The sequence below is a fragment of the Anolis sagrei genome, chromosome 13, assembly GCF_037176765.1.
Source record: "Anolis sagrei isolate rAnoSag1 chromosome 13, rAnoSag1.mat, whole genome shotgun sequence".
NCBI classification, from domain to species: Eukaryota; Metazoa; Chordata; class Lepidosauria; order Squamata; family Dactyloidae; genus Anolis; species Anolis sagrei.
In genome coordinates this window covers 7,194,854-7,217,675 of record NC_090033.1, presented here as the reverse complement: position 1 = coordinate 7,217,675, position 22,822 = coordinate 7,194,854, and the positions used below count along the sequence as shown (strand labels likewise).

Genomic DNA, 22,822 nt, shown 5'->3' with positions numbered 1-22,822 from the left:
TGCTTGCAATCCCAGGCCTCTTTATGGGGTCCTTGCTTGCATCTCTACGTCTCTTTATGGGGTCCCTGTTGGCATACCTAGGTTTCCTTCTTGGGTCCCTGCTTGCAATGCCAGGTCTCTTTATGGGGTCCTTGCTTGCATCCCTAGGTCTCCTTAGGGGGTCCCTGTCTGCAATCCTAGGCATTCTTTAAGGGGTTTTCTAGTATTTTAGGCCTCTTTAGGGGATCCCTGTTGGCATTCCCAGGCCTCTTTATGGGGTCCTTGCTTGCATCCCTCGGTCTCTTTATGGGGTCCCTGTTTGCATCCCAGACATTCTTTAAGGGGTCTCTGCTAGCATTTTAGGCCTCTTTAGGGGATCCCTGTTGGCATCCCTAGGCCTCTTTATGGGGTCCCTGCTTGCAATCCCAGGCCTCTTTATGGGGTCCTTGCTTGCATCTCTAGGTCTCTGCCCCTCAGAGAAGGGTGAAGACCTTGGAAAACTATAACTCCTGGGACTATGGTATTTAAAGTAAGGTCCACAGTGCAGATGCTCCCAGGAAAGGGTATGCACCTTCGGAATCTATAACTCCCATGCATTTAAAGTGGGGTGCAAGGGCATTCATTCCACAGTGTAAATGCACCCAGAGAAGAGGATGGACCTTGGGAAACTGTAATTCCCACTTCCCCGCCACCTCCTGAAAAGTTTGAAAAGAATGCCCCGCTCCCACTGTTTAAAATACACGAAGAATGCTGCATCCTACACTGGAACCCAACCTAATGTGATGAGCACAGTGGCTTCGCACATTTCAAGTGTATTTGCAGGATCCATAGGGGGAAAATGGGGGCTCATGGGGGTTCTTGCAATGTCTTCCTTCCGCAGAAGGCCCATTACGTCTGGAACCAAGCTGAGCTCATGAAACTGGACCCCAGCCGAGTGGACTATCTCTTGGGTAAGTCTCGGGGAATCGGGGACCATATCCCAGCCGCCTGTGAAAATCCCCCCTAAACGAAGGGGCGCTTCCCTCACTCTCCTCTTCCTCCTCCCCCCTCCTTAGGCCTCTTTGAGCCCATCGACCTGATGTACGAACTCAACCGGAACAAGGAGACGGATCCTTCTCTGACCGAGATGGTGGACGTGGCCCTCAAGGTCCTCCAGAAGAACCCCCGGGGGTTCTTCTTGCTGGTGGAAGGTGAGAGGAAGAGGAGGGAGGAGGAGCCTCAGATTGTACGGGTGGAAGGGGCTCCCAAAGGCCATCTAGTCCACCTAGCCTTGGTTTGAAGGCCACCAGATATGATAAGAGAGTCCACCTTGTCTCCCAAGTCCTTGGCCAACCTCTGGAGACCTCTTGGCTTAACCCCTTGACATAAAGGGATTCTGGAGGCCACCTAGTCCAACCCCAGCCTTGGTTTGAAGGCCACCAGAGATGACAGAAAGCCCACCTTGTCTCCCAGGTCCTTGGCCAACCTCTGGAGACCTCTTGGCTTAACCTCTTGACATAAAGGGATTCTGGAGGCCACCTAGTCCACCCCCAGCCTTGGTTTGAAGGCCACCAGAGATGATAGAGAGCCCACCTTGGCTGGCAAGTCCTTGGCCAACCTCTGGAGAGCTCTCAGCTTGTCACATAAAGGGACTCTGGAGGCCACCTAGTCCACCCACAGTCCCTTCAGGGAAACAGCTCAAGCATTCTTGAGAGATGACAATCCAGACGATGGAGAGCCCACCTTGGCTTCCAAGTCCTTGGCCAACCTCTGGAGACCTCTTGGCTTAACCTCTTGACATAAAGGGATTCTGGAGGCTACCTAGTCCACCCCCAGCCTTGGTTTGAACGCCACCAGAGATGATAGAGAGCCCACCTTGGCTTCCAAGTCCTTGGCCGACCTCTGGAGACCTCTTGGCTTAACCTATTGACATAAAGGGATTCTGGAGGCCACCTTGTCCACCCACAGTCCCTTCAGGGAAACAGCTCAAGCACTCTTGAGAGATGACAATCCAGACAATGGAGAGCCGACCTTAGCTTCCAAGTCCTTGGCCAACCTCTGGAGACCTCTTGGCTTAACCTCTTTACATAAAGGGATTCTGGAGGCTACCTAGTCCACCCCCAGCCTTGCTTTGAAGGCCACCAGAGATGATAGAGAGCCCCCCTTGGCTTTCAAGTCCTTGACCAACCTCTGGAGACCTCTTGGCTTAACCCCTTGACATAAAGGGATTCTGGAGGCCACCTAGTCCAACCCCAGCCTTGGTTTGAAGGCCACCAGAGATGACAGAAAGCCCACCTTGTCTCCCAGGTCCTTGGCCAACCTCTGGAGACCTCTTGGCTTAACCCCTTGACATAAAGGGATTCTGGAGGCCACCTAGTCCACCCCCAGCCTTGGTTTGAAGGCCACCAGAGATGATAGAGAGCCCACCTTAGCTTCCAAGTCCTTGGCCAACCTCTGGAGACCTTTTGCCTTAACCTCTTGACATAAAGGGACTCTGGAGGCCACCTAGGCCACCCCCAGCCCATTCAGGGAAACACAGCTCAAGCACTCTTGAGAGATGACCACCCAGAAGAGATCCCTCCTTGGCTTCCAAGTCTTTGGCCAACCTCTGGAGACCTCTCAGCTTGTCACATAAAAGGACTCTGGAGGCTACCTAGTCCACCCGCAGCCCCTTCAGGGAAACACAGCTCAAGCACTCCTTGAGAGATGATCACCCAGATGATAAGAGAGCCCACCTTGGCTTCCAAGTCCTTGGTAGACCTCTGGAGACCTTTTGGCTTAACCTCTTGACATAAAGGGATTCTGGAGGCTACCTAGTCCACCTCCAGCTTTGGTTTGAAGGCCACCAGAGATGGTAGAGAGCCCACCTTGGCTTCCAAGTCCTTAACCAACCTCTGGAGATCTTTCAGCTTGTCACATAAAGGGACTCTGGAGGCCACCTAGTCCACCCCCAGCCCCTTCAGGGAAACGCAGCTCAAGCACTCTTGAGAGATGACCATCCAGACATGTCCTGAAGGCCTCCAAAGGTGGAGAGTCCAATCTATGGCAGTCCAATGCTTTGGTGGGATCTCTTTGTTGAGAAATTGGTTTGAGTTCTGGTCTGGGTCCCATGATGTGCCTGGAGATGTCTGGAGGTGGCTCTCCGTCTTCCAATGAGGGATCCACACACCTCTTCCTCCTTCCCCTCTGCAGGCGGGCGCATTGACCACGGCCACCATGAGGGCAAGGCCAAGCAGGCCCTGCACGAAGCCGTGGAGATGGACCGGGCCATTGGCTTGGCCGACCGCATGACCTCCACCCAGGACACCCTGACCGTGGTGACTGCCGATCACTCCCACGTCTTCACCTTTGGGGGATACACTCCCCGTGGAAACACCATTTTTGGTAAGGCCTGAGGTGTGGCCTGAAGGTCTGGCCAGTGAGAGAGGCCTGGTCTGGGAGGTTGTGATGGACAGGCGGACGGAGGAATAGATGAAGGGGTGGACGGAGGACAGTGGCAGGGAATGGAGCCGCTGGGTTGGCCTTTCTCACTGGTGTCGCCTTCCACGAGAGCTGGAGATGGCTTTCTCTTCTTCTATAGCTCTTCTTCCATTTCTTCTCCTCTTCCTCCTCTTCTCCCATCTCCTTCTTCTTCCACCTCCTCCTTCGCTTTTCGATTCCTCATTTTGGTATTCTTCCTCTTCTACCTCCTTACTTCCACCACTGCCCTCTTCTTCTCTTTCTCCTTTTCCTCCTGCCTTTCCCATTACCTCCCTCCTCGTTCTTCTTCCACTTCTTCATCTCTTTACCCTTCTTCCTTTCCTATTTCTCCTTCCCTTCTTCCACCTTTCTCCTCCCTTTCTCCTCAGGCCTGGCCCCGAAGGACAGCGATGTGGACAAGAAGCCCTTCACCTCTATCCTCTACGGCAACGGACCCGGGTTTCGCATCGTGGACGGAGAGAGGGAGAACGTCTCCGCCACTAATTTCAGTGAGTAGCCAAAGGCCGGGAGCCCCTCTTTTGGACGAGTAGGCAACTAAACAAATACATAGTAGCAGCCTTTACGCTGGAGCTTTCTCACACAAGGCTTCTCTCATAACAGGACTTCCTCATATTGTGAGGCCTACCACACAGAGAAGCCTCCTCACACAGACTGAGGAGTCCCCTCACTGAGGCAAACGCACACGAACCAGCTTCAGCCTACTCACTCTCCTCAGGACAACACTAGCTTTGGCCCACTGACTCGTAACAGGCTTCGGCCTACTCACTCTTTCAGTGCTTGACTCACACTTTTGTCATCAAAAATACCCAGTTAATGTTTAATATTTCTGACAGGTCACGCCGCGGTGGCTGCTTCCAGCACCTTCTGCTTCTTCTCGAAAATGTTGTTGTCAGCTTTTCAAACAACAAATAGGTTTCCGTAACACAAATAAACAAATACACAGTAGTTTTACACGCAGCAGCCTTCACACTGGAGCTTTCTCACACAAGGCTTCTCTCACACAGAGGTTTACCCCACACTCCTCAGGATGACACCAGCTTTGGCACAATTAGTCTAACAGGCTTCGGCCTACTCTTTTCTTTGTGGTAAAATAATATGGTTGCACTATTGACAATAACTAGACTTCCATAACATAAACAAATACACAGTAGCTTTACACGCAGCAGCCTTCACACTGGAGCTTTCTCACATGAGGCTTCTCTCACACAGAGGTTTACCTCACACTCCTCAGGACGACACCAGTCTTGGCTCACTGACTCCAAAAGTCTTCGGCCTACTCACTCTTTTCTTTGTAGTAAAATAATATGGTTACACTATTTACAAGAACTAAGTTTCCATAACATAAATAAACAAATACACAGTAGCTTTACATGCAGCAGCCTTCACACTGGAGCTTTCTCACATGAGGCTTCTTCTCTCACACTGGAGCGTTTTTACACGAGGCGTCTCTCACACTGGAGCTTTCTCACACGAGGCTTCTCTCACACTGGAGCTTTCTCACACAAGGCTTCTCTCACACTGGAGCTTTCTCACACGAGGCTTCTCTCACACTGGAGCTTTCTCACACGAGGCTTCTCTCACACTGGAGCTTTCTCACACGAGGCTTCTCTCACACTGGAGCTTTCTCACACAAGGCTTCTTCTCACACTACAGCTTTCTCACACAAGGCTTCTCTCACACTGGAGCTTTCTCACACGAGGCTTCTCTCACACTGGAGCTTTCTCACACGAGGCTTCTCTCACACGGGAGCTTTCTCACACGACGCTTCTCTCACACTGGAGCTTTGTCACACGAGGCTTCTTCTCTCACACTGGAGCGTTTTTACACGATGCTTCTCTCACACTGGAGTTTTCTCACACGAGGCTTCTCTCACACTGGAGCTTTCTCATGCGAGGTTTTTCTCACACTGGAGATTTCTCACATGAGGTTTTTCTCACACTGGAGCTTTCTCACATGAGGCTTCTTTCACACTGGAGCTTTCTCACATGAGGCTTCTCTCACACTGGAGCTTTCTCTCATGAGACTTCTCTCACACTGGAGCTTTCTCACGCGAGATTTTTCTCACACTGGAGCTTTCTCACATGAGGCTGCTCTCACACTGGAGTTTTCTCTCACGAGGCTTCTCTCACACTGGAGCTTTCTCACATGAGACTTCTCTCATACTGGAGCTTTCTCACAGGAGATTTTTCTCACACTGGAGCTTTCTCACGTGAGGTTTTTCTCACACTGGAGCTTTCTCACACGAGGCTTCTCTCACACTGGAGTTTTCTCACACAAGGCTTCTCTCACACTGAGGTTTACCTCACGCTCCTCAGAATGAGACTAGCTTTGGCCCACTGACTCTAACAGGCTTTGACACACGTGACCTGACATAGCCTGCAGTGGCCTTTTGAGGTGTGCACCCCAATGCCTCCTTCCCCCTCCTGCCTTTTTCTGCCCCAACCTCTCCTCCTCTTCTTCTTCCGCAGCGGATGCCAACTACCAGGCCCAGTCGGCGGTCCCCTTGCGCATGGAGACGCACGGCGGGGAGGACGTGGCCATCTTTGCCAAGGGCCCCATGGCGCACCTGCTGCACGGCGTCCACGAGCAGAACTACATCCCGCACGTCATGGCTTTTGCTGCCTGCATCGGGGAGAACAAGGACCACTGCCGGTCGGGGGCTCCTCCGCGTGGCCCCTGGGGGACCCTGCATGCCTCCGCTCTGGCCCTTCTCCTGGCTCGCGGCCTCTTCTGATGGCGCAGCTGCCCGGGCACAAACGGGGGGCCGGTCGGGAGCCGGTCCGCTTTCCAAAAGGACCTGAATCTCAATTCCCCTTCTGCTCCAAAACTTGTAACTGACCCCAACCAACTCCACCGGCCTCTTTGCCAAAGGCGAGGCCGTTTGCCCAAACAACAGCTGGAAGCATCTGTTGCCGGGATGGAAAGCTGGCCTTCGGGCATTCCAGGATCCGTGCCAAGCCAAACTTTGGATGCTTGGGGATGTTTCCCCAGATAAGAGCAGGTTTGGCTCCGCTCTGCAGGGATGGCGCTGGCACGTTTCTCCCCTGATGCTTCCCGATGATGGGACGCTCCGGCTTGTGGTCTCCAAACAAAGGAAGCAAAGAAGATGGATGGGCGCGCGGGTGGTCTCTCTCTCTTCCTTCTCCTGGTTGCGTTTCGCAGGCCAAGAACTCATTTGTGTACAAAAGAACCCAACTCTGCCACTTATTGATCTCCTTAGAAATATCAGCCTTAATTCATGCACTCAGGAAGGAAAGAAGGAACTAAAGAAGGAAGAGGGGAGGAGAGCAGGCTGGAAGGAAGGAAGGAAGGAAGGAAGGAAGGAAGGAAGGAAGGAAGGAAGGAAGGAAGGAAGGAAGGAAGGTGGGCAGAGAGGAAGATAGAGAGATTGATACATATATAGGAAGGCAGGAAAATAGATAGATAGATAGATAGATAGATAGATAGATAGATAGATAGATAGCAAGATGGATGGATGGAGAGATAGATAGGATGATTGATAGATAGGATGATTGATAGATAGATAGATAGATAGATAGATAGATAGATAGAGATAGATGGATGGAGAGATAGATAGATAGGATGATAGATAGATAGATAGATGGATGGATGGATGGATGGATGGATAGATAGGAAGATGAATAGATAGATAGGAAGATGAATAGATAGATAGATAGATAGATAGGATGATAGATAGATGGATGGATGGATGGATGGATGGATGGATAGATAGATGATAGAGAGATACATAGGAAGATGGATGGATGGAGAGATAAATAGATAGATAGATAGATAGGAAGATAGGATGATAGGAAGATAGATAAGATAGACAGACAGATAGGAAGATGGATGGATGGAGAGATACGAAGATAGATAAGATAGATAGATAGATAGATAGATAGAGGGATGGAGGGATAGATAGATAGATAGATAGACAGACAGACAGACAGACAGGAAGATGGAGGGATGGATGGATGGAGAGATAGATAGGAAGATAGATAAGAGAGAAAGTGAGAGATAGGAAGATAGGAACATCGATAAGATAGATGGCTGGATGGAGAGATAGGAAGATAGATAGATAGATAGATAGATAGATAGATAGATAGATAGATAGATAGATAGATAGATATAGAGAGGCTCAAGTGTTTGCAGCATGGGTTACTTTGACATAGTTCTGCAATTTTGCAATGTTTTGGAGGCCTGTTTTGGATTTCCTTCTGAAGAGGCCGAATTCAGGGCCGAAGGGGAGAGTCCTGCCTTTGCTTCACATTGAATGCCTTTGGCCGGCCTCTTTCTCACACTTCTGCGGTGGAGGGGAAAACAATCGCCGAGCTTATTTGGGAAGGGAAATAAAGGCAATCTTTGGCTGAACCGATGCTCCCGACAGTTTGTTCCTTTGGGAAAGCAATGTGTGGCATGTCCTTGTCAGTCGGCTATCCCAATGCTTCCCCTGCCTTCCCACTTTCCCCACCTGGGTGTCAAAGGTCCCGGTTTCTCTTTCCTCTTCCGCCTTTGTCCTCAGATGACTTCGATTGCTGCAAACGGAGCAGAACAATTTGCGTAACGGAGAGGAGGGGGAAATCTTGTCCTTTCCCAGATTAGGCCTTTTTTCCAGCTTATTCATTAATATTTGAAGTATTGGAGGGTCGGGCGGTTCTTGTTTTTCTTTCCAGGTGGGGAAATGTGTTATCGTTTTTGTGCAATTGGAAGGACAAACACTCAAGGAGTGTCTTGACCTGAAACTGAAAGGGAAGACCTGTCCTTCTGCTTCTCCTTGTTGTTATTGTAAAGCAACCCAGACTCTCTCTTCCGTGTGATTGATTTCCTTGTTTGTCCGCTGTCGCATGCCTGGCTGAGCAGCAGAACGAGCGTTATTGTGTCGGGAAACGGCCAGAGGGATCCTCTTCTTGGAAGTCATGACGGACGGAGAATGGGGAAGAAGAGACCTCTGTTCCAAGGCTCCTGCTCCTTCCCACAAAGTCATTTCCTCATTTGAATGAGGAAGAGAGGAGCCAGGAAAACCACACAAAACTCTAGTGATTCAGGACAGATGCAGGAGAAACATCAGGAGAAAATGCTGCTAGAATCCTTCCCGAGACATGCCTTCCCCACAAGAAAAGCAGCATCACTTTAGCGCTTCTACCTCTCTCTCCATCCTATCTATCTATCATCTATCTATCTATCTATCTATCTATCTATCTATCTATCTATCTATCTATCTATCTATCTCTCCATCCATCCATCCATCCAATCTACCTATTTCTGTCTATCCTATCTATCTGTTTATCTCTCCATCCTTCCATCTTCCTATCTATCTGTCTGTCTGTCTGTCTATCTGTCTGCCTGTCTCTCCATCCATCCATCCATCCATCCATCCATCCATCCATCTATCTATCTTCCTATCTGTCTGTCTATCTGTCTGTCTATCTATCTATCTATCTATCTATCTATCTATCTATCTATCTATCTATCTATCTATCTATCTATCTATCTCTCCATCCATCCATCCATCCATCCATCCATCCATCCATCTTCCTATCTGTCTGTCTGTCTGTCTGTCTATCTCTCCATCCATCCATCCATCTTCCTATCTATCTATCTATCTATCTATCTATCTATCTATCTATCTATCTATCTATCTATCTTGCCATCCATCCATCTTATCTATCTTCTTATCTAGATATCTATCACTCCATCCATCCATCCATCCATCTTCCTATCTATCTATCTATCTAGGATAGGGAGGTGTTTGCTGGCCCTGGATTGCAACACCAGAACCAAGACAAACACCACCCGGGCACAGGAAGCCTCCGAGCAGCAAGCAACCAAGGGCCGCCTGTTAGGAATGGTGGGAGTTGAAGTCCAAAACACTTGGAGGGAGGGCCGAAGTTTGCCCATGTGCCTGTGCTAATGGGTGCATCCCACTCAAACACGTTGGCCACACAACACTCTAGTTATTTGGGACGGATGCAGGAGAAAATGTTACTAGAACACATTTACCAAACTGCTAGGTGGGCAGGAGCTGGGCTGAAGGTCAGGAGCTCACCCAGACCCGGCTTTGAACTGTCAACCTTTCGGTTGCTATTAGTTCAATCCCTCTGTTTGCTGTAGGAAAGGGTTAAGGGAGAGTCAGTGGGCAAATTCTACACCAATGGAGAGAGAGAGGAACACTGGGATGTGGCACCCGCTGTAACCTGCAATGTACATTGGAGGGAGTCCTCAGCACTGTTTGTGGAGGCGAGAGGCTGTCTGTGTCAGTGGACACCTCCACCACATATACACACATTTGCACTTTTAATATGTGTATAGATATATAGATGATGATGATGATGATGATGATTATCCCACTTTCCCAGGACCTCCCTTTTGCCAAGAGCTTGCAAGCATCCCTGTCTCTGCAGCACTGAACAATGGGATATTTTGGGACCGGGAGATGTGCAAAGCAATAAAAGGGGATGAAACAGAGGAGGAGGGCACCTTGGGTCCCCACTGTTTGCTTTCCTTCCTTCGGACCAACACTTCTGGGCTTAATTTAGCCACCTTTGACCACTGCCGCCACGGAGTCAACAGGCCTCGGCCCACAAAGCGCTGCAAAACTGCGGGGAAACACAAAGGCTCTTTAGTCCTCCGGCAGCAAAACCCAAACATGGTCCCAAAATATCCCGACTCGAGGGAAGGACCCGTCATCGTCGTTCGGTGCTGCAGGGACTGGGATGCTGGGAAGACCTGAAGCCTCCTTGTCCTCAAAGGACAACGATCAACAGAAGCGGGAAAGGAAGACGTCCAAGGAGAAGCCAGGGCGGTGGCTTCACCTATTAAAAGGAGATCCAAGGCCATGCCACGGCAACAGGGCACAGCGGTCAAGGGCCCAGGGATGGAGAGGAGGATAGACCGCCCATCGTCCCATGAATGGAGAGAGAGTTGGGAAGAGCTCCCTTAATAGAGGGTGAAATGATGGAGGAAATGGGGAAAGGCTTTCCAGAAGATGAGGGCGGCTTACAGAATATTATTATTATTATTATTATTATTATTATTATTATTATTATTATCCATTTAATGTTACGCACTGGGTTCCCCCTCCAAAGAGGATCCCTGGAGCGCAATTACATTACAGTCTCGCTTATCTGACCTTTGTTTATCCGACATGGCGTCTAATCCGACGCTCTTATCTGATGGCCCCTTTTCCTCCAGCATTTTTCCCTCAATTAAAGGAGTGCTTCCCAACTCTCTCTCCATTCATAATAGTCTCTCTTATCCGACTTTCGCTTATCCGACATTCCGTCTTACCAGACGCGCTTATCCGACAGCTCCTTTTCTTCCAGCATTTTCCCCTCAATTAAAGGAGCGCTTCCCAACTCTCTCTCCATTCATAATAGAGTCTCGCTTATCCGACCTTCGCTTTTCTGACATTTTGTCTTATCCGACGGCCCCTTTTCCTCCAGCATTTTCCCCTCAATTAAAGAAGCATTCCCAACTCTCTCTCCATTCATAATAGTCTCGCTTATCTGACTTTCGCTTATCCGACATTCTGTCTTACCCGACGCTCTTATCCAATGGCCCCTTTTCCTCCTGCATTTCCCCCCCAATTAAAGGAACGCTTCCCAACTCTCTCTCCATTCATAATAGAGTCTCACTTATCCGACATTCCATCTTATCTGATGCTCTTATCCGACGACCCTTTTTCCTCCAGCACTTTCCCCTCAATTAAAGGAGTGCTTCCCAACTCTCTCTCCATTCATAATAGAGTCTCGCTTATCCGACATTCAGTCTTACCCGACGCTCTTATCCGACGGCCCCTTTTCCTCCTGTATATTTTCCCCTCAATTAAAGGAGTGTACCCAACTCTCTCTCCATTCATAATAGAGTCTCGCTTATCCGACCTTCGCTTATCTGATATTGTCTTACCCGACGCTCTTATCCGACGGCCCCTTCTCCTGCTTTTCCCCCTCAATTAAAGGAGCGCTTCCCCTCTCTCCATTCATAATAGTCTCGCTTATCCAACTTTCGCTTATCCAACTTTCCGTCTTACCCGACGCTCTTATCCGATGGCCCCTTTCTTCCAGCATTTTCCTCTCAATTAAAGGAGCGCTTCCCAACTCTCTCTCCATTCATAATAGTGTCTCGCTTATCCAACCTTCGCTTATCCGACATTCCGTCTTATCTGAAGCTCTTATCCTGTATTCTGCCCCTGAACGTCAATCTTTCAAGACATAAAGGCCTTAGTTACGCTCATGAGGACTGAAAGATACAAAATGGGTGACACCTGGCTCAACAACAGCCCCTCTGAGAAAGGTCTCGGAGTCTTCGTGGACAGGAAATTGAACATGAGCCAAGCAGCTCAAAAAGCCAACGGGATTCTGGTCTGCATCCAAAAGATTTTAGTGTCCAGATTGAGGAAAGTCATGGTGCTGCTGTATTCCGCTTTGGTCAGCCCTCTTCACCTGGAATCACACTGTGTCCAATTCTGGGTAACACAGTTCAAGAGAGATACAGTATGGAGAGTATGTGCTGTGTGTTTTGAGGTCTCTCTCCGCTTGTGTGTCAGGAGAGATGTAGTGCTTGGCTGAGTATTCCCTCTCTTTGAAACCTTAGAAGAGATGGGCGTTAGAACAGCTCAGACCCAGTTCTTCAACTATTGAGAAATCCAGTTCTTTATTATTTTGTGATTTTTTTAAAGATTGGACTCTGCTCGTTAATGAGCTGAATGCTCAACTTTTGTATCCTGTTTATTTTTGGGTGCTCTGCTTTATCTTAGGGTCGTTTCCCCTAACGGCTCCTTCGTCCCGAGTTGCAAGGCTCGTCACAGAAAACGAAACCCATGCAACCCATCTCCTTCATTGCAATTTCCAGCGGGACCTTTGGAGCCCAGGATGATGGAATGCTCAACTTTTGTATCCTGTTTATTTTTGGGTGCTCTGCTTTATCTTAGGGTCGTTTCCCCTAACGGCTCCTTCGTCCCGAGTTACAAGGCTCGTCACAGAAAACGAAACCCATGCAACCCATCTCCTTCATTGCAATTTTCAATTAAGGCCCAGGATGATGGGTTTTCCAAGTGAAATCGGGCCCACTTCTCTGGTCGGTAGCCACGGCTTTCCCGGTCCTTTCGGGCGTGATTCACTCACTCATTTTGGAGCCGTTTCCCAGAAAGAACCATTTCCCTCCATGGAAAGAAACCCGAAACGGGTCCTAGATTAAAAATTCCAGAACGACCGCATTATTATGATGGATGGATGTATTTCCCAGCGTTCCCACCGCGTCACACTTTCCAGAGGCCACAACAAAGATGCCCAAACCCATCCCAGCATTCTCCCAAAGCTGTTCCCCAAAATCCATCTGTGTGGTCCTTCTGCAAAAATAATGAATTAGTTGCCAGTAAACGGGTTGGAGCCCAGAAGTGCAAGGACACTTTTCCGTCTCCCAATGAGTCTGGAAGGGCCAGGTGACGGACTCCGCGCCCCATCTTCCCAATGGGATCTGAGCCAAAAAGCTGTGCTGTGAGAAGAAAAGCCAGCCGGGGGATATAAACAAGGCCCTCCCGGTTGCAATTAAGACGTGGAAGGGGTCCAGGTTCTGGGCCTGTCATTAGGAGATAAAGGGGGATTTGGGAAGGAAGGAAGCGGTGCCAAAGGGCCCATTAGGGCAAGAGTCGTGGGAAGCCGGTGGGCCAAATGGAAGCTTTGTGGAAGAGGAAGAGGGAGGCGAGCAAATGGGAGAGGGGCGAGCGGCCTCTCCTTCCACCACCATCGCCATCTCCTTCCTTGAGGCCGGGCTATTCCCAAATCTCTGGCGCCGGCTATTATCATTCCGCAGTCATTGTCCAAATAGCAGCTTGGAGTTAATAGTGGTATTTTCGTGGTTGTTTGAAATGGAAGAAGCCGCCCACCCATCGGGAAAAGGCCAAGGAAAACCCTGGCGAGGCTTGGGTGGAAGCGGCAAAGGTTTCCAGTCTGGGGAAAGAAAGGAAGGATGGAAGGAAAGGAAAAGGAAGAAGGAAGGAAGGAAGGACAGTGAAGAAGGGAGGGAGGGAGGGCAGGTGGGAAGGGATGGAAAAGAAGGAAGGAAGGAAGGAAGGAAGGGAGGGAGGGAGGGAGGGAGGGAGGGAGGGAGGGAGGACAAAGGGATGGGAAGGGAAAGAAGGAAGGAAGAAAAGGAAGGAAAGAAATAAAGGAAAGTAGGAAGGAAGTGAAAGGAAGGAGAAGGGAAGGAAGGAAAGGGAGGGAGGGAAAGAAGGAAAGAAGGAAGGAAGGGGAAGGGAAGAGAAAGAAATGAAAAGAAAGAAAGAAGGAAGGAAGGAAGGGAAGGAGAGAAGAAAGGAAGGGAAGAAAGGAAAAGAAAGGAGGAAAGAAAGGATGGATGATAGAGTGGAGGGGAAGGAAGTGGAAAGGGAGGGAGAAAGAGGGGTGTAAACAAGGAAGGAAAGAGAGAAGGAAGGAAGAGAGGGAGGAAGAGAAGAACAGAAGGGAATAGAGGGAAGGAGGAAAGAAAAACATAGGGGAGGGAAGGAAGGATGGGAGAGAGGGAAGAGGATTGACAAAAGGGTGGAAGGGAAGGAGAATGAGGGAGGGAAGGAAGGAAGGAAAGAGGGAAGGAAGGACGAAAGGGTGGAAGAAAAGGAGAAAGAGGGAGGGAAGGGAAGAGGGAGGAAAGAGGGAAGGAAGGACAAGAGGGTGGAAGGGAAGGAGAAAGAGGGAAGGAAAGAAGGAGGGAGGAAAGAGGGAAGAAAGGACAAAAGGATGGAAGAAAAGAAGAAAGAGGGAGGGAGGGAAGGAAGGAGGGAGGGAGGAAAGAGGGAAGGAAGGACGAGAGGGTGGAAGGGAAGAAGAAAGAGGGAGGGAAGGATGGAAGGAAGGAGGAAAGAGGGAAGGAAGGACGAAAGGGTGGAAGGGACGGAAAAAGATGGAGGGAAGGAAGGAAGGAGGAAAGAGGGAAGGAAGGACGAAAGGGTGGAAGGGACGGAAAAAGATGGAGGGAAGGAAGGAAGGAGGAAAGAGGGAAGGAAGGACGAAAGGGTGGAAGGGAAGGAGGAAGAGGGAGTCAAGGAAGGAGGGAGGAAAGAGGGAAGGAAGGATGAAAGGGTGGAAGGGAAGGAGAAAGAGGGAAGGATAGAAGGAGGGAGGAAAGAGGGAAGAAAGGACAAAAGGATGGAAGAAAAGAAGAAAGAGGGAGGGAGGGAAGGAAGGAGGGAGGGAGGAAAGGGGGAAGGAAGGACGAGAGGGTGGAAGGGAAGAAGAAAGAGGGAGGGAAGGATGGAAGGAGTAAAGAGGGAAGAAAGGACGAAAGGGACGGAAAAAGAGGGAGGGAAGGAAAGAGGGAAGGAAGGACGAAAGGGTGGAAGGGAAGGAGAAAGAGGGAAGGAAAGAAGGAGGGAGGAAAGAGGGAAGAAAGGACAAAAGGATGGAAGAGAAGAAAGAGGGAGGGAGGGAAGGAAGGAGGGAGGAAAGAGGGAAGGAAGGATGAGAGGGTGGAAGGGAAGAAGAAAGAGGGAGGGAAGGAAGGAAGGAAGGAGTAAAGAGGGAAGAAAGGACGAAAGGGACGGAAAAAGAGGGAGGGAAGGAAAGAGGGAAGGAAGGACGAAAGGGTGGAAGGGAAGGAGGAAGAGGGAGTCAAGGAAGGAGGGAGGAAAGAGGGAAGGAAGGATGAAAGGGTGGAAGGGAGGGAAGGAGGGAGGGAAGGAAGGAGGGAGGAAAGAGGGAAGGAAGGACGAAAGGGGGGAAGGGAAGGGGAAGGAGGGAGGAAAGAGGGAAGGAAGGAAGGATGAAAGGGTAGAAGGGAAGCAGAAAGAGGGAGGGAAGGAAGGATGGAAGGAAAGGAGAAAGAGGGAGGGAAGGAAGGAAGGAGGAAAGAGAGAAGGGAGGAAGGAGAGGACGGTGAGAGAGAGGCCTCCTTCTCTCGCCTGACCCTCTTTGCTCCCGAGAGAGGCCCACCCGCCTGGTCCCAAGACCTCCAAAGCAGGAGAGCCCACTTTGCCGCCAAGCCCTCCTTCCGTGAACCTTCTCCTCCTTCTCCAAATATTGGGAGATGCCACGTCCCTGCCTTCTCTCCATGCTCTCTGCTTTGGTCCAGTCAAGGCGCTCCAGCCATCTTCTCCTGAGGACACCACCGGCGTTGGGCGTTGGGCGGCCAAGGAGCTCCTCTCCTGCCAAGCCATCTCTTAAACCAACAAACAAGGCCTTCTGCTCCTCCTCGCAGCCCGTTCCTCTCTCTCGCTTGCTGTGAGGTCATCTCCCAAGGAAGGAAGGAAGGAGTAGCCAAGCTGGACGTGGACCTGGGGCCAAAGCCGCCGGGAAGTGCCTCCTGGACGGAGCCAAGACTAGCACAAGGCCCTCCGAAGCCAAACACGGAGCTGGCCATCGGGGACGCCAGTGTTATTATTCTCCTCTGCGGTGGTAGGAAAGGAGGGGTCCTCAAAGGCCATCTAGTCTGACCACCTTCTGGAAAGGCACAACGCCTCAAAGATAATATGTCATCCCAAGAAACGAGAGCCCGTCCTTCCTCCAAAGAAGGAGACTCCATCATATTTCAATAGAGCTTGAAAGGAACCCAATGGTCATCTAGTCCAACCCCATCTAACACAACTAACACACTCCCAAAAGGCAGCCATTCAGTCTCTACTGATGGAAGGAGACTGCAATGGGGTTGGGCCATGTAGTCCAGCCCCATTTAGAGAGACAACTAAAGAACTCCCTGAAGAGGCCCATCCAAGCTCTGCTTGAAGGCCTCCAAAGAGGTGGGAGCCCACAAGCCTACTAATGCAGCCTGGAATCCATTAGAGTTGGAGGGGATCCCAAAGGCCATCTAGCCCAGCCCCATTTGGAGAGGGACAACTAAAGCACTCCCTAAAGATGGCCATTCAGTTTCTATTGAAAGAAGGAAAGTTCTTTGAAGCTGTCCATACCACAATGGGCTTGGGAGGGACCCCAAAGGGCAATCTAGTCCAGCCCCATCCAGAGAGACAACTAAAGCACTCCCTAAAGATGGCCATTCAGCCTCTGTTTGAAGGCCTCCAAAGAGCCTACGAGCCCCCCAAAGCAGCCTGGAATTCACGAGAGTTGGGAGGAACCCCTAAGGGCCATCTAGTCCAGCCCCATCCAGAGAGACAACAAAAGCACTCCCCAAAGATGGCCATTCAGCCTCTGCTTGAAGGCCTCCAAAGATCCTATGAGCCTCCTGAACCAGCCTGGAATCCACAAGAGTTGGGAGGGACCACAAAGCGCCATCTAGTCCAGACAATTAAAGCACTCCCTACAGATGCCCATCCAAGCTTGAAGGCCTCCAAAGAAGGGAGAGAGCCCACAAGCCTCCTGAGGGACCCCAAAGGACCATCTAGTCCAGCCCATTCCAGAGAGACAACGAAAGCACACCCCAAAGATGCCCATCCAGGCTCTGCTTGAAGGCCTCCAAAGAAGGGAGAGAGCCCACGAGCCTTCTGAGGGACCCCAAAGGACCATCTAGTCCAGCCCCATTCAGAGAGATAATTAAAGCACACCCCAAAGATGGCCATCCAGGCTCTGCTTGAAGGCCTCCAAAGAAGGGAGAGAGCCCACGAGCCTTCTGAGGGACCCTAAAGGACCATCTAGTCCAGCCCCATTCAGAGAGATAACTAAAGCACACCTCAAAGATGCCCATCCAGGCTCTGCTTGAGGGACCCTAAAGGACCATCTAGTCCAGCCCCATTTGGAAAGATAACTAAAGCACTCCCTAAAGATGCCCATCTCTAAAGGTGTTTGAAGGCCTCCAAAGAGAGAGCCCACGAACCTCCTAATACAGCCTCGAATCCATTAGAGTTGTAAGAGACCCCTGGCCCATCCTGCCAGGCACAACTAAAACACTCCCTAAAGAGGCCCTTCCTGCTGGAGAGTCCATCCCACTACTTGAAACTCTTTGAATGGCCTCTGCTCTCCGTCCCGTGACCTCAAGACCAGAGTTGGGGACCGGAAGGGCCATCCATCCGGTCCCGAGGAGCTCTTTCTTTCTTCTCCCAGCTTCCTTTGCATTCATTCCTTGGACGTTGTCGTTGTCGTTTCTCAAACCAAAGCCTCAAGCGAGGAGCGTCTGGAGGGAAGGACGAGCGGCCCAAAACCACCGCCCGTGGTTTCCATTCCATTTGCCGGGCACGAATCCACTCAGAGATCTATTTGGGGGGGAAAAGGGATCCCAGGAGGGCCTTCTTCCAAGGCCCGAAAGCAGAGCCAGGCCTGTTCCTGCAAAACCCACAGCCGTGTCCTCCTCCGACCCCTGAGCTCACCTCTCTCTCTCTTGCCCAAAACCCATGCTGGGAAACGGACTCCCCCCATTAAAGCTTCTCTTCTTTCCTTCACAGAGCTCCTTTTGGGGGGATCACGATGCCCATCATCCTCAATCAGAACAGGACCCGGGGAAAGATTTCCGCCTCTATCATTATGTCATAACATAATCTAATCCCATGTTGAGCGCCGCGGTTCGTCCTCTGCCAGGGGATGAGGAAGTCTCCAAAACAGACATTATGTTCTCAATGCTAGCATCGTTATTATTTCTATTATTATCATTACTCTCTTCTACAATTATCAGTACTATCATCAAGAATTATCAGTACTACCATCTATTATAATAGATGTAATATTACCATTACTATCATCTAAAATTATTATCCTGACTATCATCTACAAAAATTACTATCATCTATTGTTATCATTACTATCATCTATTATTATCATTACTATTAATTATTATCCTTACTATCATCTCTAATTTTCCTTACTATCATGTTTAATTTTCCTTACTATCATCTATAATCATCATTACTATCATCTATTATTACCATTGCTACCATCTATTGTTATCCTTACTATCATCGATTATTATCCTTACTATCATCTATTATTATCCTTACTACCATCTATAATTATAATTACTATCATCTATTATCATCCTTACTACCATCTATAATTATAATTACTATCATCTATTATCATCCTTACTACCATCTATTATTACCCTTACTATCATCTATTATTATCCTTACTATCATCTATTATTATCCTTACTACCATTTATTATTATCCTTACTGTCATCTATTATTATCCTTACTATCATCTATAATTATAATTACTATCATCTATTATTATCATTACTACCACCTATTATTATCCTTACTACCATCTATTATTATCCTTACTATCATCTATTATTATCCTTACTATCATCTATTATTATCCTTACTATCATCTATAATTATAATTACTATCATCTATTATTATCATTACTACCACTTATTATTACCCTTACTACCATCTATTATCATCCTTACTACTATCTATTATTACCCTTACTATCATCTATTATTATCCTTACTATCATCTATTATTATAATTACTATCATCTATTATTATCATTACTACCACCTATTATTACCCTTACTACCATCTATTATCATCCTTACTACTATCTATTATTACCCTTACTATCATCTATTATTATCATTACTATCATCTATTATTATCATTACTATCATCTATTATTATCATTACAATAATCTATTAATAGAAAGGAAGAAGTTTACGAGCCAATCTCTTTGGCAGGGAAAGTGGCACGACAGCTCCCCCCAGTGGCTGCAACCGAGCACAGCCTCCAAGATGACGAAGATGAGAAAGCCTAGATAATATATACCTCTTTCTATGTATAGTTGTCGGTCTGGTCAGTGTATAATCGGCACTGAATGTTTGCAGTATATGTGATCCGCTCTGAGAAGGGCAGAATATAAATACTATCAATAAATAAATGCAAAATCATCTTCATCAGATGTACAAAGTCACCTAAATGCAAATTAGACTCATAAGAATGCCCTGTGGCTCGTTGCCTGGCTTCCTTGCAACAGGAGAGGCATTTCCTGCATGCGCTTCTTCCTGCGAACGTGAGCGAAATCCCTAAACCCAGGAGCCCAGAGGCTGGACAATGGAGGAGGCCAGAGAGGCTCCCTTCTCCTCCTCCCTTCTCTCTCTCTCTCGCCTTTCATTTCCAGGGATCCTTCCTTTCGCTCCAAAAGCATTAGCAGCTGCGGGGTCGAGGAGGGCAACGACGCCGCAGAAACAACTAGACAAAAAGACACACAGATCGTCAAGGAAGGACTGCAAAGCCCATCGTGCGGACCTCACGCATCCCACTTTTGGAAAAATAACATGGCATTGCTTTCATGATTCCAACAATAATAAAAGTAGTAGTAGTAGTAGTAGTAATAACAGGTGAAAGGTATCGGGATTCAACTCCAGACTCTGCTTGTGTGTCAGGAAAGTATGTGCTGTGCGCTTTGAGGTCTCTCTCTGCTTGTGTGCTTGGATGTGTTTTCCCTCTCTTTGAAACCTTACAAGAGATGGGCATTAGAGTAGCTCAGGCCCAGTTCTTGATTATTCAAACATACAGTTATTTCTTGTTAATGTAAATAAACGTTATGTGTTTTTTAAAAGATTAAACTCTGCATGCTTGCCTCCTAAACTCTGAATTCTTTACAGCCACATCACAGAACTTCATGCTCCGCTCGCTATTGAGCTGATGCTTAACTTTTGTATCCTGTTTGTTTTTGGATGCTCTGCTGTATATATTTAGGGTAGTTTTCTCTCACAAAAGGGAGGTCTCTTGTAGGACAGGAAAGCAGCATGTAGTAACAACAACAACAACAATAATTACAGTAGAGTCTCGCTTATCCGACCTTCACTTATCCGACATTCCATGTTATCTGACGCTCTTATCCAATGTCCCCTTTTCCTCAAGCATTGCCCCTTCAATTAAAGGTGCGCTCCCCAATTACAGTAGAGTATTGCTTATCCGACTTTCACTTATCCGACATTCCGTGTTATCCGACGCTCTTATCCAATGCCCCCTTTTCCTCAAGCATTGCCCCTTCAATTAAAGGTGCACTCCCCAATTAAATTGAGTATTGCTCATCCAACCTTCACTTATCCGACATTCCGTGTTATCCGACGCTCTTATCCAATGTCCCCTTTTCCTCAAGCATTGCCCCTTCAATTAAAGGTGCATTTCCCAATTAAATTGAGTATTGCTTATCCAACCTTCACTTATCCGACATTCCGTGTTATCCGACGCTCTTATCCAATGCCCCCTTTTCCTCAAGCATTGCCCCTTCAATTAAAGGTGCACTCCCCAATTACAGTAGAGTATCGCTTATCCGACCTTCACTTATCCGACATTCCGTGTTATCCGACGCTCTTATCCAATGTCCCTTTTTCCTCAAGCATTGCCCCTTCAATTAAAGGTGCGCTCCCCAATTACAGTAGAGTCTCGCTTATCCGACCTTCATTTATCCAACATTCTCTATTATCCGACACTCTTATCCAATGTCCCCTTTTCCTCAAGCATTGCCCCTTCAATGAAAGACGCGCTCCCCAACTCTCTCTCCAATCCCCATAAGTGAACAAGGCAAGGCAAGGAGCAGGAAGAGGAGGGAGGGAAGGGGGAAAAAGGCAGGACCGGAAGCGGAAGCATCCTTCCTCCTTCCCTCTGTGATTTCCATGCTCATCTTCCCCTCTAGCCCTGAGGCATTGCCTTGTCTTAATTCTTTGAGTCCTTCATGAGAGTATTCTAGGTGTTTAGCGGCGTGTCGGACGGGTCACTGTAGGGGACTCCCTATTATCCGACATTCTGCCCGTCTGTTTATGTCGGATAAGTGAGACTACTGTATTAGTAAAGGGTGAAGAGAGGGGTGTTTATAGGGGGACCCCATCGTTGTTTGGCTTAATGACGGATGTAAACGCAGAGGTTTCTCCTTTTATTTCCCATCCTGTACACTTTTTAAAAAGCACTTTCCCTTATTATTATTTTTTTACAAATAGAATCTTCTGAGCAATAGCGATAAATAGAATTTTTTTTCTTCTCGTTTCATTTTATACATTATGGTCGTCGTCACTCGGAAACACCGACACAACTTTGGGGTTCGTTTTGAAAACCGAACAAAGAAAACGGAGGAAAAAAGAAGTAGAGGCCGCGAAGAACCTGAACTGAAACAAAACAAATCGAAAAGCCAGGCGAGGCGGCAGACGGACAACACAAAAGAGATCCAGGCGGAGGTGCGATTGTTTCTTCCCGTCTTCTTCAGGAAGGAAATTAAATAGGGATGTTTTCTTAGGGTCGTCGACACCCGCGTTCGCCCCTCAATGGGGTCCTTCACAGTGTTTTGCACGTTCGGATTGCAAAAAAGCACAAACAAACACCAAAAAAAAAAACTGTACAGCAAAATCGCAAAGGGCAACGTCCGGCAGAGATGAGAGAGGACCCGTTTGTCCCAAATGGCCAGACGAATCAGGGTCAAAGAGGGGCCAGAGAGGATGGGTGCCTTGCTGGACCTCAGGAACCAAGACTGGATGGCAAAGGATGAAGATGTCTCTTCCGCTCTGCATCCAGTTCAGTGAATTGTCCATACTAGTTGCTTGCTGGACGTCAGAATGCAATGGTCAAGAGTGGACGGAATGATAGAGGAGAAGGGTCAGTTGGCCAAAGAGTATCCACAGATCAATGGTCATTGTAGGCCATCTGGATGGTTTGCTGGACAATGGTCAAGTGGATGGAACGGCAAAGGGGGCATCCATTTGAGGTCTCTCTCTGCTTGTGTGTCAGAATTAGTTTATCCGTAAGGGATGGATGGATCTCTGCACTGTCCTGACCTGAGTGCCCAGCGGTCAAATGGAGGGAATATGGCTCTTTTGCTTGGCAAATTGGGGCCAAAGAGTGTCCGTGGCGGACAAATGAATCCCCGCATGGTCACTGTGGATGGCCTGGATGGCTTGATGCCCAACGGTCAGGAGGGACGGAAGGACAGAAGAGATCGTTGGCACCCAAGTCGAGTGGGATATTATTCTCTGTTACTGGACATTAGGGGACCCGTTTTGACACCGGTTCTGGCTCTGGAAAATGCCATCTTGGGAGAAGCAGCCATGATGTCCATCAAGCGATTGTCCATTGATTCGAAGGGTCAAGCTGGACAGTGGCTGGAGGCCTTAGGTTGGTTTTTGGGGGGGGGGATCTGGAGCACAGCTCATGGAAAAAGGGGGCAGGGCTTGGGGCGAGGGTTGTTCCAAGGGAAAGCCCCGGTGGAGTCCAGTCCAGTCCTGCCAGGTCTGGTGGGTCAAGAGCACCCCAAGGCGCATCGGGGGTCAATCGGGAGGCGCAGGAGAGTCATCCTAGGTGGTCAGCAGAGGCTTGGTCTGGCCAAAGGGCCGCCTTGCGCTTCTTCACCGTGTGCTGCAGAATTTGGAGGAGAAGGTCAGTGCCGAACAAGGGAACCTCTTGACCTACAACAGAAAATTCACTCCGGCCTCAAAGGCGCCAAAGTTATCCTGGGCTTCCGTGGGGACTCTCTGCCCAACGGATTCGGAGCAAAGTGGGTGTGCCCTAGGG

The 22,822-nt window shown here is 48.8% G+C and overlaps 2 protein-coding genes across 6 annotated transcripts in view; one reads left to right on the top strand and one right to left on the bottom strand.

Moving 5' to 3' along the window:
• The window catches only part of ALPL (alkaline phosphatase, biomineralization associated), a 30,001-nt gene extending 22,192 nt beyond the window's left edge, over positions 1–7,809 (top strand). Inside the window, exons 8-12 of the mRNA XM_060758881.2 lie at positions 860–929; positions 1,035–1,169; positions 3,151–3,342; positions 3,807–3,926; positions 5,907–7,809. Coding sequence (XP_060614864.2) covers positions 860–929; positions 1,035–1,169; positions 3,151–3,342; positions 3,807–3,926; positions 5,907–6,172 — 783 coding nt within the window. The 3' untranslated portion in view covers positions 6,173–7,809. The remainder of the gene's footprint in view (positions 1–859; positions 930–1,034; positions 1,170–3,150; positions 3,343–3,806; positions 3,927–5,906) is intronic.
• Positions 7,810–21,185: 13,376 nt separating this feature from the next.
• The window catches only part of RAP1GAP (RAP1 GTPase activating protein), a 55,214-nt gene continuing 53,577 nt past the window's right edge, over positions 21,186–22,822 (bottom strand). For all 5 annotated transcript variants that reach the window (XM_060758882.2, XM_060758883.2, XM_067472691.1 and 2 more), the window contains one exon: positions 21,186–22,666. The gene's annotated coding sequence lies outside the window, so the exon portion shown is untranslated. The remainder of the gene's footprint in view (positions 22,667–22,822) is intronic.